At 52.9% G+C, this 18,034-nt stretch overlaps 1 protein-coding gene across 1 annotated transcript in view; it reads left to right on the top strand.

Annotated features, from left to right (window-relative positions):
* Positions 1-2,071: 2,071 nt before the first annotated feature.
* The window catches only part of MAPKAPK2 (MAPK activated protein kinase 2), a 42,807-nt gene continuing 26,844 nt past the window's right edge, over positions 2,072-18,034 (top strand). The window contains exon 1 of the mRNA XM_008154174.3: positions 2,072-2,667. Within this exon, the coding sequence (XP_008152396.1) occupies positions 2,398-2,667 (270 nt within the window). The 5' untranslated portion in view covers positions 2,072-2,397. The remainder of the gene's footprint in view (positions 2,668-18,034) is intronic.

Raw genomic sequence — 18,034 nt, 5'->3', positions numbered from 1 at the left:
CAACCCTGAGCCAGCCTCCTATCAGCTGAGAAAGACACGGAGGAGCCGTTGGAGGTTTCCACCCGCCCCCATCCCTGCGTCCTCTCTTATCTCAGTCCGTGGGCATCTCCCCAGTGTCCTTGGGGAGGTGACAGCAATACACACAGAACAAGGCAAAGGTGTCTTCCCATCTCTATGGCCTCTGGCAGTCTCTTTGTCTTTGAAGAGTGAGGGGTTTGGGGAACTGTCTAACCGCACTCATCCTCTGGCACAGGAGGAAGCTCTGGTTCCTGCTGCCGGAGGCAAACCCCCCGGCCTGGTCTCCCCGACCTGTGTCTGTGCCCCTCTCCCGATGCTGTCCGCCTCTCCCTGTCTGTCTTCTTCCCCACAGATTAACGGCACCGGCCACCGCAAGGCTGAGCGTGGCACCTTGTACTCAGTCAGTGTGTGCACCACATGAACTCTGCCTGAAAAGAGCAGATATTTGTGTCAGGGGAACTGCTTCTCTCCTTGGCCCATGGAGTGAGTCCTGTTCATTCCACCCTTCACTACTTCCTGCCTTGCCTCAGTCCCAAAGGGCCCCTATTTTCCCGATGTTCCCTTTTCTCTTTCTTCCTAGGCGGGGTCTCCCTGGACAAGGGGGCTCGGTAGTGTTGGGGGGGAATATTAAAGGCCAAGTGTGGTCCTAGGTCATGCCCCGTTCTCTCCTTTGGCCTTATCAGTAATGAATATGAGGTTTTGTCGTCACCTGTCTGGTTCCTTTGTCTTATTTCTCAACTGTTATACTGACTGGTCACAGGAAGGATTAGGCCAGTAGGGATGTATTTAATGAGCATCTGCAAACCCCATCAGAAATGTGTACAGAGGCCTGCTGGCCGCTTATACTTGTATTTATGGCCTCCCCAGTCCCTTCTACACTATAGGTGCAGCTAGATCCTCATTTTCTCCCCCAGAGATATAGGGCTCACCTGGACTGGAATGCCCCTTCTTTAAAAACACCCACTTCTCCTCAAGGCTGTAGGTTCAGGGTCTAAGTTTTCCACGTTGGACATTAGAACCCATTCACTATACCTTCCCATTTGTTACAGTCTTATCTAATTCTCTCTGCAACCTTATGAAAAGGTGTTGCTATCCTTCCACTGAGAGAGGAGCAGGGCTTGCTCAGTATCACACAGTCCTGGTAAAGCTCCCTGGATTCAGGCGGTCTGCATCTCAATCCATTCTCTTCCCACCCTGTAATATATATACTTTTAATTGATTTCGGAGAGGAAGGGAGAGAGACAGAGAGATAGAACATCAATGATGAGAGACAATCATTGATTGGCTGCCTCCTACAAGTCCCCTACAGCGAGGGGGGGGTGGGGGGGGTGGGGTTGGGGGTGAGGTGGGGTGGGGATCCAGCCCGAAACAGGGGCATGTGCCCTTGGCCGGAATCAAACCTGGAACCCTTCAGTCCACAGGCCAACAACGCTGTATCCACTGAGCCAAACCGGCTAGGGCTAAAGCAAATAGACATGAAACAAATGTTCAAAGGAATAGTTATTAAATTGTTCAAAAAGTTACTTAAGTATTTACAGATAAATAATAAATTTATGAGGAAAGAAATGCAAAAAATCAGAGGAAATAGCAAAACAAATACAAAATTCAGAGTTAATATCTGCTTCACACCTATTCCTACCAGGAATGGCCTCCAGCTCCAGCCCACCCCTGCGGTCTCATCCAGCCCATATTTCCTAGTCATCCTTCTCCTTCAAAATACACCCCCATCTCCCAATTGGCTGCTGCTAAGAGCCAGACAATTGGAGAAAAGTGGGTTTTCTATCTGGACTGTGCAGCTACTTTCCTACGCCTCCCCCTTCCCTTTGCGTGGCCCAGATTAATGAAGAACTAGGATTTCTCAGTCTCCCACTCCCAGTCTCCTGTCCCCCAGCCCCCAGCCCCCAGCCCCGCCCTCCCCGCTTCGGAGGCCTCTGGTCCTTCCCTTTAAGGCCAGCCCCTCCCCCACGCCCACGCCTCCCGGCCCCGCCCCTCCTCCCCAAGCCCTGCCCCCTCCGACCCTCCCCTTTAAGGACCGGCCCCGGACGTAGACAAGCCTGTGACGCGGCCGCGGGCCCCCGGGCAGGGTAGTTTGTCGCGCGGCCGCTTCCCCCCGGGCTGGGCCCCCGCCGTCCCGCGTTCCACCGAGCGCCAGGCCCCCGGGGGGAGGGTGGGAGCAGGGCCGGTGGGCACCAGCGGAGCACGGCGGGACCCACGGAGCCCCGCGACCCGCCGAGCCTGGAGCCGGGCCCGGCCGGGGAAGCCGGCTCCAGCCCGGAGCAAACTTCGTCGCCGGGCGGGGGGTGGCGGGGACCCTGTCCGGAGCCGGAGGAGGGGGCGGCCGGGGGCCCTCCCGCCCCTGCTCCCGCGTCTCCCGGCACCATGCTGTCCAACTCCCAGGGCCAGACCCCGCCGGTGCTGTTCCCCAACCCGCCGCCGCCGCCGCCGCCGCAGCCCCCCGCCCCGTCCCAGCCGCCGCCGCCGCAGCCCCCGCAGCAGTTTCCCCAGTTCCACGTCAAGTCGAGCCTGCAGATCAAGAAGAACGCCATCATCGACGACTACAAGGTCACCACCCAGGTCCTGGGGCTGGGCATCAACGGGAAAGTTTTGCAGATCTTCAACAAGAGGACGCAGGAGAAATTCGCCCTAAAAGTAGGTTCGGGGGGCCGCGGGGAGGGGAGGACAGGCACCGGGCAGCTCCCAGGGACCCACCCCGGTGCCGGGAGCGGCCGCAGCGCACGATCGCTCGGCGTGACCGCGCCGACCCTGTCCCGGGCCGGGCGTCCGGGCCGCGCGGGGCCGTGGGTCGGGGCGCCGAGGGTGCCAAGTGCGCGGCCGGGGCGCGGGGCAGCGGGAAGGTCAGGTCTGATGAGCAGACCGCGCTGCCGGCACCGCGTTTCCGGTCACTTCGGGTGTGAGTGGCGGGGGCGGGGGGGGGGTCGGAGGGGGACTCGAGAGGACTCCCCGAGGACTCTGCCATGTTGGGGTTTGAGCGGGATCCAGCCGAGTCTGAACGGTTGGCGTCGGGGCCACTTCTGCTAAATTTCACCGCGTCTCGAGGAAGTGATTTTCCGGGGTTTGTGGTTCCCCCGTCCTCTCTTCCCTCCTTCCTTTCTTTCCGCGGGCACAAAAGACCCATTACTCATTGAGCTGGTTGGTCGGTCGGTTTGGAGAAGTCGGATCTCGGAGGTTTATTTAGCCTCGCTCCTTATTTGGGAGCCGGAATGTGTGATTTCATTTCCCTGGGCCTCGCGGAGTGCGGCCGGGCCTCCTGGGCGCGCGCCGGCCGGGAGGTCGTGCGAGGCTGGGGATTCCGCCGGGCCACCTCCCGCCCCCCCCTCCGCCCCCGCCCCTCCGGGGGGAGGAGGGATTGTTTTGATCTGAGAGCAGGCGCCCTCCTACCTTCCGCGCCTGTGAGGCTCCAGATGGGAGGCCAGCGGGCTCGGCGCGGCGTCTGCTGTTTCCATAGCGTCATTGATCTCGGTAAACCGGGTTTGGAAACCACGCTTGGCCCGGTACCGATTCCGCAGATCGGGTCGGAGGTGGCCACTCGAGTCCCGGACATGCATTGGTGGACAGTGGGAGGAGGGAGCGTTATCCTTGAATTGGGGAAACCCAACCTCTTTTTTTTTTTTTTTTTTTTTGAGGGGGTGTGGTAGGAGGGAAAAATGGGGATTTGAGAGAGAATACCTACTTCAGAAGTTAACCAGAATGGACTTGGAGGTCTGGTGAGATGGATGAGTCTCCAGTGTAGTCCCAGTGCAGTGGGAGCCAGTGTTCAGAGTCATTTAAAAGGTCTTCTCCTCCTCAGAGGGTTTTCACATCAGACCGCATCTCTAAAGGTGACACATCACCCCTACTTCCCCTGGGGGGTGTTAATGATTGGAGGAGAAAATTACTTCCTGTGTTATATTTATCTTTTCCTCCTCAGCCCCCACTGCTCGCTGTATTTCAGCTATTCATACAAAACTCAGATATGTGTGTGTTATGGGTGGGACTGTTGGAATATATAATTAGATGCAACAGAACCCTGGTATGTACTTCAGGATTGGAGAGGGCAAGATTGTCCAATTTCCAGATTTTAGGCCTCTATACATTATTTTTTCTTGCTCCTTCCATCCTCCTTTTTCGGGGAGAGCTTTCAACTGGCTCAACACTGTCAAGATTTCTTTGGTTTCTACTTTAAGGTGGTGGTGTGGGCTTCTGATTGTTGTTCAGTGTTGGACGGTGGGAGAAGGAATATATCAGTACGATGGACACTTTAATTCTTTTTGTGCCTTAGACCACTCTTTCCATACTCAGAACTGGGGCTGGGAGGGGAGTGGTTGTTTGACCATGGCTCTGACCTTGGGGAGTTGAGTGAATACTGTTGGACCACATTTAACCTGTACCATTGAGGAAGTGACAGACGGTTCTTTCCAACAAAGTTTTGTCTCCTCTGAGATGCCATCTGCCTTCCCCCATCAGCAGTTTGGGGACACTGGCCGCTCATTTTCTTGGAAAGTTGGAATATTGTATGGAGACTTTAGAACAAAAGCTCTCAATTTCTGCTCCTTTTTCTATTTAATGGGCACAGAAAACCACCCTCAAAAATGCTTGTGGGTGGCAATTAAGATTTCTGTTGTAATTAATAGGAGAGGGATTTGGATATTGACCCTCTTTGAATAGCTCTGAAAGAAAGGGAAAATCCAGCAGTGTTTTAAATAACACGCATCGTTTATCCTTCTCAGGTTAGCAATGGGTGAAGATTGAAGTCAGAGTCTGTTTTGACAGGTAGTCTGCTCCCAGATCTTACAAGTTGACTCAACTGTTAAATTGTAGATTTCCCACACATCTTTGTGAAAAGCTTAATAATAGAGGAAGAAAGCAGGGATGAGGCATTGGGAGACTGACAGCAGTGTCAACAGCACTTCCATATCCAAATATTGGCCAACACATAATTACAGCTGTGGGGGAATTTGGTTCAAAGCATCCTGTGCCAGACATACACCAAAGAGATTTCTAGATCTTGACTCTTGATTAACTCAACCTTAGGTGCTGAGTAGTGAAGTGATTTTCAAAACCAGGAGTGTTTTGATTATATAGCAAGAGAGGAAGATGGGGGTGGGGCAGGGGCAGGAGGGGTTGCCCCATCGGGATGGTGCCTACAGAAAAAGGGAAAGACCTCTACCCTCCACAGTGTGTCACACCAATCCTGGGGGTTTGGGGCAGAGAGCAGGGCCTCTGATGAAGAAGGTTCTGACGCCTGCGAATTTATGGGAGGTGGTGGCTGTCCAGATGCCCTACTCCCCGTCTGTGGTCTGTGACCTCTTAGCCTGATTAAGTGAAATCACTGTTTAAAATTTAAGTCTCAACTTGCCTGCCCTGCTGCTTCTCTCTCCACCCGAGAGCTCTAACAGGTAAATGCTTTTGGTGGGTGCTATGACCTCACCTCACCATCTCTCCTGGCTGCTTCTGCTGAGTTCAGAGTCAGAGGGATTTTAGAGGTCATCTCATCTAACCCCCTCATTTTGCAGAAGAGAAAAGCAAGGCCCAGAGCCAAGACGTGCTTGAGGTAATATAGCCATGCACTTGGCAGAGTCAGGATTAGAACCCAGGACACCTGACTCGGGATCTCAGGCCTCTTCACACTTTGTAACTCTAGTGCCATCAGCAGGGTAGTACCTGGGACTGGCTGCTGCCCCAGGAGGAGCTACACCGTCACCTAGGACCTGCTGGACTGGGCGAGGGGGTGCTGGGTGGGTATTCCTCAGCAGTAATCCCTGAAGTTGGAGTTTATAAACCAACTCAGCAGCTCCATGCGATTTGAATCTATGGTAACAAGCATTTTCACCACTCCTTTCCTTTTTTAGGGAGTGTTGGATAGAAATCTTATTTATTATTATTTTTTGTACAAGAATATGGGAATTCTATGAACTGTTTCTTTGATAGGGACACCTAGTCTCAAGCCACTTGAGTAGTAATTGGTCGTATTCCCTGTGCAGTTCTCAGCTGCTTCCTGCTTCACTGTGTCATGGTGACTCCTGGTTATTAGCTGAACAAATTTAATTAAAGCTGGCATTGTTGTCCTCTCTGCTGTGTGGCTCAGATTAGGTGAAACATGTTATTGCTTAAAAAAAAATATAGGATGCTGTCATCTCTTATCTCTGTTTACCTTTCCATTGCACGGGTTAGAGAAGACAAGGCCCTTGGTGTCTTCTCCTTCCCTTTCTCCAGCGTCCTTTCTCCCCAGATCACGCAGTGTCACAGCAACACGGCTGCCTTGGGTGTTCTGGAGGGGAGTTGATTGAGCCTGCCATGGTTGGTCTGGATACTGTCAGAGGGAAGGCCAGAGCTCCCACATCCCCACCGTACAGGCAGCATCTTACCCTGCACACCTCATGCATACCTGTTGGGGAGCAAGATGGGAGTGTGGCTGGGGGACGGGCAGTGTCCAGCCTGGGCTTTGCTGGATAGGATCAGAAGGTGAGGCAAGTTTCATTGACCAGATCAGCCTCTTACATTCACGTTGGTTACAGGTAGTTCATAGATCGCTGAGCATCCTACTGCGTGTTGTATGGAGGACACAGACGTATAAAATATCCTTAAAATTTGAGGGGTCGAGAAACCGATTTGGAGAAGGTGAAACTAACAAATGTAGTCTAGGGTTTTACTGTAAAATGTGGTAACCAAGCGCCAAGCATGGCTATTAAAATTAGAATTAATTAAACTAAATTAAATTAAAAAAAATCAGTTGCTAGCCACCTTTCAAGTGTTCAGGAGCTACACGTGGCCAATGGCTATTGGATTGAACAGTTCCGAAGAACATGTTTATCCCCACAGAAAGTCCCACTGCACTTGGCTGGTCTAGGCGTTAAATCGTGTGCTTGGGAATAGAGGAGCTTTGACACAGGGGAATCGGTGAGGATCGGAAGAGCTGAGAACAGCTCATTACTGGGTCCCTGAGGAAGGAGCAGACCTGCAGGAGGTGATGGTGATGTTGGCCCTGGGTAGTGGAGTTGAGGGGAGAGAAGGAGGTCCAGATGGTAGGGAGCAAGAGGGGCTGGTGTCTCAGAATTGAAGCTAAGCCATCTTGCTATTAAAAGCAGGTTTTAAAGTGTTTGAGGGTCATGAAGTAAGTGAGCAGGACGTTATAAAGGAAGGTTAGGAATTGCTGAGGTTGGGGCTGGAGGCTTTTTTTGAGGGCAGGTGTCAGAGACCCTGTCCCTCTCCTGGGGCTCTGGCCCCTGCAGACTGCAGCAGGGCACTTGGCATCCCCTGAGCAGGATCAAAGCCGGTTGACTCATGGTCCTTTTTCACTTGTGAATCCTGGGCTTTGATGGAGCTTGAAAATAATCTTCAGCTGAGGTCTGGGATCAGCGGCTTACAGAAGGTGGGGGTGGAGCAGAGCCCCAGGCCTCGGGACCAGGTGTTGGTGGGTGTCTGGAAAATGTAGGGGCTCCTCTTCAGGAGGGTGAAGGTATTGGTATCCATGATGACTATGTTTTGACTGCTTGGGATCGGAGGAGTTGGGCCATCATCAGGTGATAGTTTTACTTAAGAAGCAGGTGCAGGGGATTCAGGGTGAGGCCTGGAGGAGCCAAGCTTCAGGACTGCTGGAGGCAAACTTAATCCCTGGCCCAATCCTGGGGTTGGGGGCGGGGCCAAAGCTCTGCTCACTATGGAGTCTGTGCCAGGAGGGATGTCAGCCACAGGGCAAGGACAGCACGGGCATCTGATCCTGAGCCCTTGCACGATCCCAGGTGGTCCTCCGTGCTCTGACCCCAGGATTCTCCCTGGTTTCATGTCTGTGGCAGAGTCTTCCTTTCCTGCCACAGTGGCCTCTCTTTCCCCTCCTCCCTGTACTGTGTCTTCCCAGGTGCCCCAGAGTGGGTGGGTGGGTGGGCAGGGCAGAGCAGAATTGTTCTTCGTGTTTGAAGGGGCTGCAGCTGCTCTTGGTAATGATTTAAGGCCCCGTGGTGAAGGGACCCATACCTCGAAGCACCTCAGAGCTGACCTTACTCCCCTGTCATCTTTCTTGACTCCTTCCATCTCCTCGAGGAAAAGGCTGGACCCGTCCACAAGGATTGAGTGGTATGTCCAAGGTCCTACCTGGTGTCAGCGTGAGAGCCATGTCTTGGGACCTGCTTCCCCTGAGACCTCCGCTTGATCTGCTAAAGGCAGTGTTGCTGGGGTTGTAGACCTGACAGTGCAAAACCGAGCTCCACCGACAGTCACTAGGATCTTTCAACGTAGGTCACCTTATAAATGGGGACGCTGGTAAAGCGAAGGGACCACACAGCTGTGGCAGCTTGCTGTATACCAAATCAGATCTAGTTTTCGGGGGAATACTGATACTTTGTATTTTAAGATATGTATGGATGGAAATATCTAGAGATGAGCCCACTGTGATGGGTTATGTGCTAGCTTAGAAAGGGGGGGGAAAAGACCTAGTCTTTGTGTCCTGCCAGCAGGTTATGTGACCTTGAGCAGGTCAGTTAAACTTTCCAGGCCTCAGTGCACATAGCAGCGTGTCAGGCAGGCCGACAGTGGCTCCTTGAGCACTTGGCACTGTGGGACAGTGGACGGCTGCCCTGGAAGAAGAGGCTGAGGGCGGGCAGGATAGCTTGCTGACATGCCGGACCATCAGCAGGATGTGGGCCAGCATGGATGCCTTTTTGATAGGACAGCCTGTGTCCAGTTAGTTACCATCACTGAGCAGCTGGTAAAGGGACCCAAACCTTGCTGTGTGAACACTCAGAGGCGTTTCCGTGAGAGAGGATGGGCGGTGTAACTCCATGGGGTGTGAATCTACTTCCTTGAAATAGAAGAATCGTAGTGCGCTGGTGAAGATGGGGAATTTTTTTTTTTCTTCTGTCTGAAATCCTTTTCCCATTTGAAGTCATGAGGCCAAACATGGCTCTGTGAGGGGTGCTGCAGGGGCACCTGCTGAGTGAGGGAGTGAGGCTGTAATCTAGCACATTGTCGTGTCAGCCTTTGCCTCAGGTGGCTGCGTCCATCCATATGTGTGTCTTCTATTTCACTCAGAGGTACGGCAGGGACGAGGCCTGTTCTGAGGTGAGAGTTGGAGACTGATTCCCAGAGCTGATGGGAAGTTAGGATTTACATTCAGATGCCAGTCCTTCCCGCAGGACTGGGTAAGAGGGATATCAGGAATCTGAAGGAAGAGGAGAGGGGGTGCCTGGTGAGTTGTGTTCTCTTTTCTCTTCTTCCTGCCCGTTCAAGGCTAAAGCAGTTGTTTCAGGCCTGGAGCTTTGGACTGTCGGGTCCTGTGTGTGGGGCCATCAGATTGGGTGGGAGGGAGAAGAGACACAGGGGAAAGGGGATGAAGTTGTGCTCAGCCAGGCAGTACAGGGTTCTTGGGATCTTCATTCTCTGACCCAGAAAACACCTTGGTGTGCCACTGCGCCATCTGGCAGGTAGTAGAGGCTGGGCCATGGCCTCAAGGTCAGTCCCTGTCTGTAACTGATCTTCCTTCCCTCCAAGACCATCCAGGCTGTGTGTTTGTTCCACTAGGAACCCGAGCTTCCCAAAGAGCCAGAAGAAAGGGCATCTTACTTTTAAGGGGCGTTTCCAGGCATCTCTGGTGTCCCTCCAGGACTTGTCTGCGGTGCAGAGCGGTGACCAGAGGCTAAGCTTCAGGGCCACTATTGGGAGCTTTATTTGTCTCAGAAGAGATGAAGGGAACAAAGGGAACCGCTCTGTCCAGGTCTTCTCTCTCTTTAGCTTTTCTCTACGAAGATGCATCTTTTGAACCTGAAGCAAAGGTGAACTCTTTCTGGTCTCAGACAGCGGAGGGGAGGCCTCCTGCTGGCAGCTCTTCCACCTTTGTGTTCCTGGGGCTCCTTCTGCACCCCTCCACTTCCTCAGGCAGGTGACTGAGTTGGTCACTTTGCTGCCATTATGATTATCCATATTGTCCCAAGGCAGCCTGGACTCTGGCCCAGGATTCAGCCCCTCTGTCCCAGCAGCTAAAAATAAACCTGCCACTGCTGCAGTCTACCCTCATGCCAGGCCTGGTGTCTGTCTCAGGTCTTCCTGCCATGCTGAACTTCTCTCTTGTCATCTCGCCCTCCCCATTTGCCGCTTGGCTCCCAGCCTGAGCTGGGTAGGTAGTTTGGGAGCAGACGGGGGTCTGAGTGCTGGGAGTGAGCCGTGGCTGGTGCTTGTCCAGGGAGCGAGCTGTATGCATGTGCACAAGGGCTCTGGGGAGCCACCTTGCTTGCTTCCCACTAGGGGAAGGGTGAGACACGGAGGCGGGTGGACGAGTTCATCAGAGTTCATCAGACTTTCCGCTCTTTGCCCACAGCTCTGGCTCCCTCCAAGCTCCACCTGCAAACAGCTCCCTGCCAGAAGGTGTGTGCGGGGATGAGGCGGAGAGGCCTGCCCTGGCTGTCCCAGGCCCTCACCGCTGCCCTGGGACTGAGCATGCTACCTGCCCTAGGACTCCTGACTGTTGCTAAGTGATACTCTCCACCTCTGCAGCACGGAGGGGAGGAGGGTGTGCTTCCAGTTACCACATACAAATGTGTGACCTCATCTTCTTAGCTTCCAAGAATAGAGGCCCTGGCTGGGCCTCCTTCCTGCGTCTGGCCATGGCCTCTGGCTCTCCCAGCTCAGCCATCTGCAGGGGGTCCCAGAGAGCATGGGTCTCATCTACCTCCTGACTGTGGGGATGGGGATTGGTGATCTGTTCCATTGAGGTCCATCAAGGTGACCTCTTCCCTTGCGGCCCATGGATCCTGGGGACCTAGAGCAGGAGGTGAGGAAAGGGGCTCAGGTGGCTGGGACACCTGTTGAACTGGTGGATACTGGGCAGAATATTTGCCTTGGGAATTCTCTTCTTTCTGATTTTTCTAATCCTTGGACAGGTGTTGGTGCTAACCATAGCACAGGAGGGGGAGGGTTCTGTGTCTGTGTTCTGAGATGAGGGTTCATTTGGGAGAAGGATGAGTGGGGAGAGTGACAGGAGCCAAGGAAGCCTTTTGCCTTCAGCTCGAGTTTCATGCCCAGTCCGTGTCTCCACGTCTGCCTCCTCCTGTCTGTCCGCCTTTCCTCCGCAGGGAGAGATGTTTGCCAAGGCCCATGGCCCTCTGCAGAGGAGGATTTGGGTGTAAATTGCAAAGAGTTTATTTTTAACTCTGACAGACGGAGCTCCTGTCCTGGGGTAGCCGTGCTGTTCCCCTCCTCTCCCTACCCCAGGCCTGGGCCTCCTTCCCTGGCGGCTGTAATTCTTAGAGGAAGGCTGGTAGGTTCTGAAGGCCCGGCTTCCAGGAGTCTGGGAGGGAATCCCCTCTAAGCGAAGAATCTGCAGAGCTCTAGGGCCGTGGGGCAGGGCAGGGAGAGGGTGGCCCTGTGCATCTGAGGCCACGTGTGGAACTTAGAGCATCCCAGGAATGCAGGTGACGGAGAAGAGACTGTGTGTCTTAGAGCTCGGACTCTGTGCTCTGTTGTGCTGGTGAGGGCAGCAAGGGGTCATCTTGTACCTTCCGCCCTCTCTCCTTACAGCACCTCTCTCCTTACAGCACCTAGCGCCAAAGGCCACAGGGACTAACTGAGCATGTGCAGTAACCTGCTTTGTAAAGGCTTAGGTTTATACTATTCCCTCTGGCTGCCAGGCTCACAAGCATCGCATTCTTTTCACAGAGCCTGTGGGAGTCTCAGGGACCTCATGCTCTTCGTGTCCCCTACCCCGGGCTGTGCTCTTAGGGAGGAGGAAGGGGGGCATGGGTGCCCCTTGCATGTGTCCCTGATTTCATGCAGTTATTTTGGTTACCTTGCCTTAGTTGCTTTCCAAAGAGCACAAATCTGGGTTTGAAATGTAATTGGAGAAAGAAGGACTAGAGAATAACGGGGGTGGGGGTGGGGATAGGCAGTAGAAACATGGCTGACTCTGAGACCCCAGCCGTGGAAGGAAGGTTTTGGCCCTCAATTCCTTGGGGTACATGGAGGATTAGTTTGCCGAAAGCCCAGCTCTGATCATGTAGCTTCCCAGCTTAAACCCTTCAGTGGGTCCCCTTTGCCTAAAGAAAACAGGAGATTTCCAAATCCTTCCCTGATCCGACCTCGATTTTTTTTTTTTTAAATTAAGGGGCTTATCTATGCTGTTTCCTTAATAGGACTCTGCTTCCCTAGCCCCTCACCTTTGCCATAGTGTGTATCCCATCTGTCCACCTGTAGCTCATTTGCCTCTGTGCCCCAGCCCCATCTGTACCTCCCTAGTCTCTCCTGTACAGATGCTGCTGCATTCACGAAGCCTTTCACACCGGAAGCGGGTCCCCCACCCCTCCCTGTCAAACTCACCAGGACACTGGAAACCTTTATTGCACGTTTTGAATATCTTTCTCCATGTGCAAGGGGGTCCCCAAGACAGTGGATTCTACATTCCTTGAAGACCTCCCTCTTCATTACTTTTGTATCCTCTTATTTCCATGTGGTGACTGAATGCCATTATTAAATCCATAGAGTACTTCGGCACTGCGCATTATACCTGGCTGCCCAGTAAAGGTGTGATAACTGATAACAGTGAGTGGATGCTCCCTACATAAATATAAGGTACTAGCCCTGATCCTCAGGTTGAAGAGGAGGTTCTGGGAAAAGGACAACATTGGGCTGGACTCTGTGTGACTGACTCTGGTGTATATTAAGGTCCCCGTAAGTGTCTGTCCCTGTTATTCCTCCTGTCTACTAAAATGCCACTCTCAGGAGAGTATTCTGGGCACTTCTTCCCTCCACCCACTCGGATCTGCTGACTCAAGCTGGCACCTTCTGCTTCTGCTAACAGAGTTCTCGTTCTTGTAAGGGCCCTGACCCCATTTCCCATTGATGCCTCTTCTCCTTGTTCCAGAGCCCCTCCTTTTCCTGTTCTGCCGTGGAGATGAATCCTTCTGCCTCTCGGAAACTTTGACCGAGGGAGGGACAGCTGTGGAGCTTGCCAGCTTTCCTTCAGCTCTTTGGCATCTTTTAGCTAGCTTCAGACACAGCAGAGACACACAGATGCAGTCCAAGGTGATCTCTCTGCTGGCCTTTCTCCGTGTGTTGCAAGAGGGACCAGTGTTGCACATCAAGTTGCTGGGACTGAGGTTAGAGGTTTGAACCTCGTGGGGCCACTCAACTCCATGCCCCAGATTTCCAGGGGAAACAGAACTGAGAGACCTGGCGGCGTGGTCCTCAGCAAGTCCTAGAACCTGTCTGGGCCCCACTCCGTTTCCTCATTTGTAAATTAAAGGACTGAAACGTGATCTGAAAGGACCCCAAATTGAAGAGCTTTCTTCATTTATTGTTGTTGTAACCTCACTACTGAGAAGACAACCAGATGCTGGGAAAGAGGTGGTCAGCCAGGTTCCAGGGAGCAGGTTCCAGGGAGCCTGGGGCCTGGGAGCCCTCCTCTCTGTCCTCACTGTCCGCAGGCCACTGTTCTTTCACCCTCCTCCTGGCTGTAGTAGTTTTATTCAGTCAGTCATTCAAGCAGTGTTTACAAACGTATTCTCCTCCTTGCCTGCCTCCTGTCTTCCCTGCTGACTGGCCATCAGGAGGCTCAGATGGCAGAATTGGCCTAGAATGGGCTCATTTAATTCTTCTGCTATATGAGATGAGAGGAATTTTGAACAATGAGGGTTGATTTCTAGAAGCTTAGACTAGACCCCCCACTTTTCTAAGCAGGATTTGCCTTACGTGTCTTCTATTCCTCTGAGAGCCAAAGCAACTTACTACTCAAGAAAATCAATTAGCAGAGCCAAGACTGACGTTTAAGCCTCCCTAAGGATAGATCAGAGCAGCAGGTTGACTTTGATACAAATACCAACCTTCTGTCTTCTGCCTCATTAGATCACTGTTGAAAGTTTAGCAACTCTGTAAAAGGCTTCCCAGATGAATAGCAAGGCTTTATTGAGCAGATACTACGTATCAGGCATTGTGGTGGGTGTTTTACTTACACTCTGTTGTTCATCCTTAAAAATAATACTGCTAAGTAAGAGTCTTGAGGAAACATTTTCAGAATAATTCACTCATTAGCAATTATTTATTGAGCACCTACGAAGTATTACTTTAGGCTCTGGGCATATATCACTGTACCAAACAGGCCAGAAAAACAAAACAAAATACAGATCCTACCTGCATGGCGCTTACACTCTAGCAGAGAGAGACAGACAAAACAGTCAGTTAAGTGATACAGCTTATTGGATGGTGATAGGTATAAAGGAGAAGATAAAGCAGAGGAGGAGGCCCTGGAATGCTGTGTGTGTGTGTGTGTGTGTGTGTGTGTGTGTGTGTGGTATTGACATTTTAAATAGGGGCTCAGGCAGGGCTTCACTACAAAAGTGACATTTGAGTGGGCCTTGGAAATATTTGGAGGGGGAGGGTCTGCAGGCAGACACAATAGCCAGTCCAGAGCCCTGAGGCTGTTACTGATGGAAGCATCTAACTCTAAAAGGGGCTCCTTAGAGCTTGTATTACTGCCTCTCTAATAGTTCCTCGTGGCTGCGTTATAATTCAGTACTTAGTTCAGCTAGCAATTTATGTTTTACCATCAAATATTTATGGCTGCTTATTTTGTGCAAATTGCTCCAGTGATAAATGTAGGCCCTGCCTTCGGGAACTTGGAGTTTAGAGGAGGAGTGAACACCTATGTGTGTATAAGGAATGAGAGGATGAGGCAGACTGCCTCCTAAATCTGGGCTGGGCCCTTCACACAGGCTCCCACTTGACACTGACAGGAGTACAGCAGGTCCTCGAATAATCACGTCGTTCCATCATGACATTGATAAGATGCTGCTGTGGAACTGAACTCTCGTTTCTATCATCAGCCTACGCTAAAATTTGTTTCATGATCCATTGTTTCACTTAAAGTCGCAGAATCTGCCACCGACAGCGTGGAGGACTTACTTTACCTCTGGCAGGTCGGCCAGGTGGTCCGTTCCAGGTTTTACACACGAAGAAAGAAGTTCAGGGAGGTGGTGTTGGGAAGTGATGAGTCAGGCAACAGACTGGCCACAAAGGATACAGAGGCATGGGATGGCTCCCTGAGGCTGGAGGGGTTAGAGGTGGGGTCACTTTAGCCTGGCACTCACAGGGACACCTCGTGGACTCACCCCTGTGACACCCCGGAGGTCGTGCAGACAAAAGTTTGGCCAACAGAGGCTCAGGGGCACATCACTGGGAGCTGTCACCTTCTGTGTGGCCGAGGGGGGAAGAGGCTTGCCTCCCCAGGGATCTTCTGCTGATAGGACTTGCTGGAATGGGGTGTTGCCTGACCATCGCTCAGAGCCAGGGTGGGAGGGGGCAGTGACAGGAAATGGCCAGGCTGACACAGTGGCGGGTTATTTTTACTCTCCGTTGGGCCCTCTCAGGGCTTCTCTCTTGCTCTGAAGAGTCACATCCTTTGTGTGTTCACCTCCCAGGTGGAGGAGCGGCAGGCGGCAGGCAGGTGCCGAAGGCTCTCGGCTCCTGTCTCTCAGGAGCTGGGCGAGCAGAAGTGGGGGCTCAGGATGGGGCGATTGACCGTTAGTGCAGATGGGAAAGTGAAGCAATGGGTCGGGCCTGTTTTTTCCTGAGCATGTGCGGTGGCAGAGGAAGTTGCAACATGTTTTTTGTTTTTTTTTCTTCTTTCTTTCTTTTTATAGATCAAGAAAGGGGGGAAAACTTCCAGTAAACTTCAGAAAAAGTATCTAGTCTTTGATGGATGGTTATCGGCCCTCCCCCACAGTGCTTTCTGGCCCTAGCCTTTCTCCCAGCCCTCCTCCCCAGGCATGCTCTCCCGTGTCCCTCTTCTCTGAGGGCTGACTCTGCAGCAGGCCAGCTGCCTCCCCAAAGAGAACGTGCCCATAACCTGGGCCCAGGGAGCCTTGAGAAAGCATCTTGTCTGTTGTCCTCCAGGTGAGAGACAGGCTGCGTGCCTGGCAGGTGGCGGGTGGCCTCTCCTGGACAGTGACAGCCGTTTAACTGTGACACCTACCTGGCCGCACTGGCTGCAGCGGCGGTCTGTGTTCCTTTGGCATCGCAGAGGGTTGAGGCAGTCCTGTTTCTCAGCTCAGAGAACCACGCTGTTTGGTAGACGCTTCAGAGCACGTGTCCTGGCAGAGGCCGGGGAAAGGGGCCTGAGCAGTGGGGGGCAGGAGTCCAGGCCTGAGACCACACACGTGCATCTGGAGGCCTCGGCCAGGTTTGGATCCGGCCGTGGTGCTGTACCTGGGCAGGGATCCCGTTGTGCTTGGAAGTGTTCAGACCATATCTTTCCCTGATGAAAACTTCTGAGGTCTGGAACTTTCTCCGGTGAGATTCCTTTCCTCTCTCTTGGATTTCTGTACCCCAGTACAGCCAAAAAGTGCCAGTGCAAACCTGCTTTGAGACCCCGGCTTTTGTGCACGGGGACGAGACGGTCCCTGAGGATGAGGTCCTGTCTGCTGGCTCCAAGGAAGCCGCGGCGATGGCTGCGCGGCTCCTGGTGTTCCAGCTTCATTGGCCGAGCAGGACCAAGCCCGCAGGGCTGCGCTTCTGTTCAGGCTCTTTGTTCTCTTACCTGCTTCCTCTGGTACAGCCGACACAGAGCCCCCCTTCCTGCTGTTCTCTTGGCATTGCATCTCCCTGTCATCAGGTGGGTCTCCTCGGGCTGGGATGAGCTCCAGGCCGCGGTGGTGGAGGGAATGGAGTCAGGATGTGCTCATTTGCCGGGATTGCACAGTGAATACGGACGGACGGGCTTTCACAGAAGCTGCGCTGGCCAGTCTGGTAACGATAGCCACATGTGGCTACTTAAAGTGAAATAAAATGAAATTAGTACCGCTGTGGCACTGGCCACCTTTCAGATGCTCAGTCGTCACCGTTTGGGGCAGCGCAGGCAGAGAACATTCCATCGTCATAGCAGGCTCTTAGTGCTGACTCTGACGGAGATCGTTCTGCACCTGGCAAAGGCTTCCCTGAGCTGGCGCGGGATTTGTACAAGAGCCTGAGGGAGGTTTTGAGGTTCAGGCCAGAGGATCAAGAGAAAGGGACCTTAAATAGTATTTAGTTTGTCTTGTTTATGGCTGATGGCCATCCAGCCCAGTGGCTCCCAAACCAGGTCGATGGTCAGAATCACCTTGGCAAACATTTGAAAATACAGATTCTGGGCTCCACTCTTTGTATGCTATTGAGTTCAAGACTCTACAGGGTGATATTCAGGAATGTGTGTTTTTACCTGACAGTTATCGGGGTTTGGCCACCTCTGATCTGTGGAATCTATGCTTAAATCCCTTCAAGTGATGGGGAGCTTACTTCTTTTTAGAAACTTAACCATCACAAAAATTCCTCTTGTTAAAGATCAGTGTTTATTAAGTTCCAGATTTAGTTCCCAGCACTTGTAATACCGCTCAACGCTCGCTGTTGTTCCCGAGCCTCACAGATGCTTGGGCACAGCCGTGGTGCGCTCCCTGCCACCTGGCGTCACGGCACATTTTCAGAGTGCACAGCCTGCCAAGGGCTCTCAAGAGATGCAGAGATGGGACCCCATCCCCAGGCTCCTCCTGACGTGACGGCCAGGCCTGGCCGAGAGATGGGGAAAGGTGCACCTCTCGTGGACCCTGACCGTGGAGCCCCACGGAGTGTCGGTCTGCTGGGGAGCACGTGTACCTTGCACCTCGCGGAGCTGTTCCCTGGGGGAGAGTCCCTGGTTCTCTTCCCGGGCACTTGCTGTTGAAGGGCACTGGTCTGGTTTTCTTCAGAGACTCAACCATCCTCCCCAGTCAGAGAGGACCATAAACTCCACTTCCGTTTAGGGACCTCAGTAGCCTCCCCTTTCCTTCCAGCGAAGGGCTCCGACTTCTAAACATGGTATTCAAGTAAGCTGGCTTTGGCCTTCCTTTCCACCTCTACCTCATCGCGCACAAACGCTCGCCCTGCCAGGAGCTGACTGCTGCCCACTCTGCAGTGTGTTCTAGGCTCCCATCGCGTCTCCTGGGCCTTCCATTTGTGCATCCTTTTATGTCCTGGTAGAACTGAGCTGTCCCTCAAGGCTTAGATTGCACCCTCAACTCCAGGCAGGATA

The sequence above is a fragment of the Eptesicus fuscus genome, chromosome 22, assembly GCF_027574615.1.
Source record: "Eptesicus fuscus isolate TK198812 chromosome 22, DD_ASM_mEF_20220401, whole genome shotgun sequence".
Taxonomy (NCBI): domain Eukaryota; kingdom Metazoa; phylum Chordata; class Mammalia; order Chiroptera; family Vespertilionidae; genus Eptesicus; species Eptesicus fuscus.
This window is presented reverse-complemented; position numbering and strand designations above follow the sequence as displayed.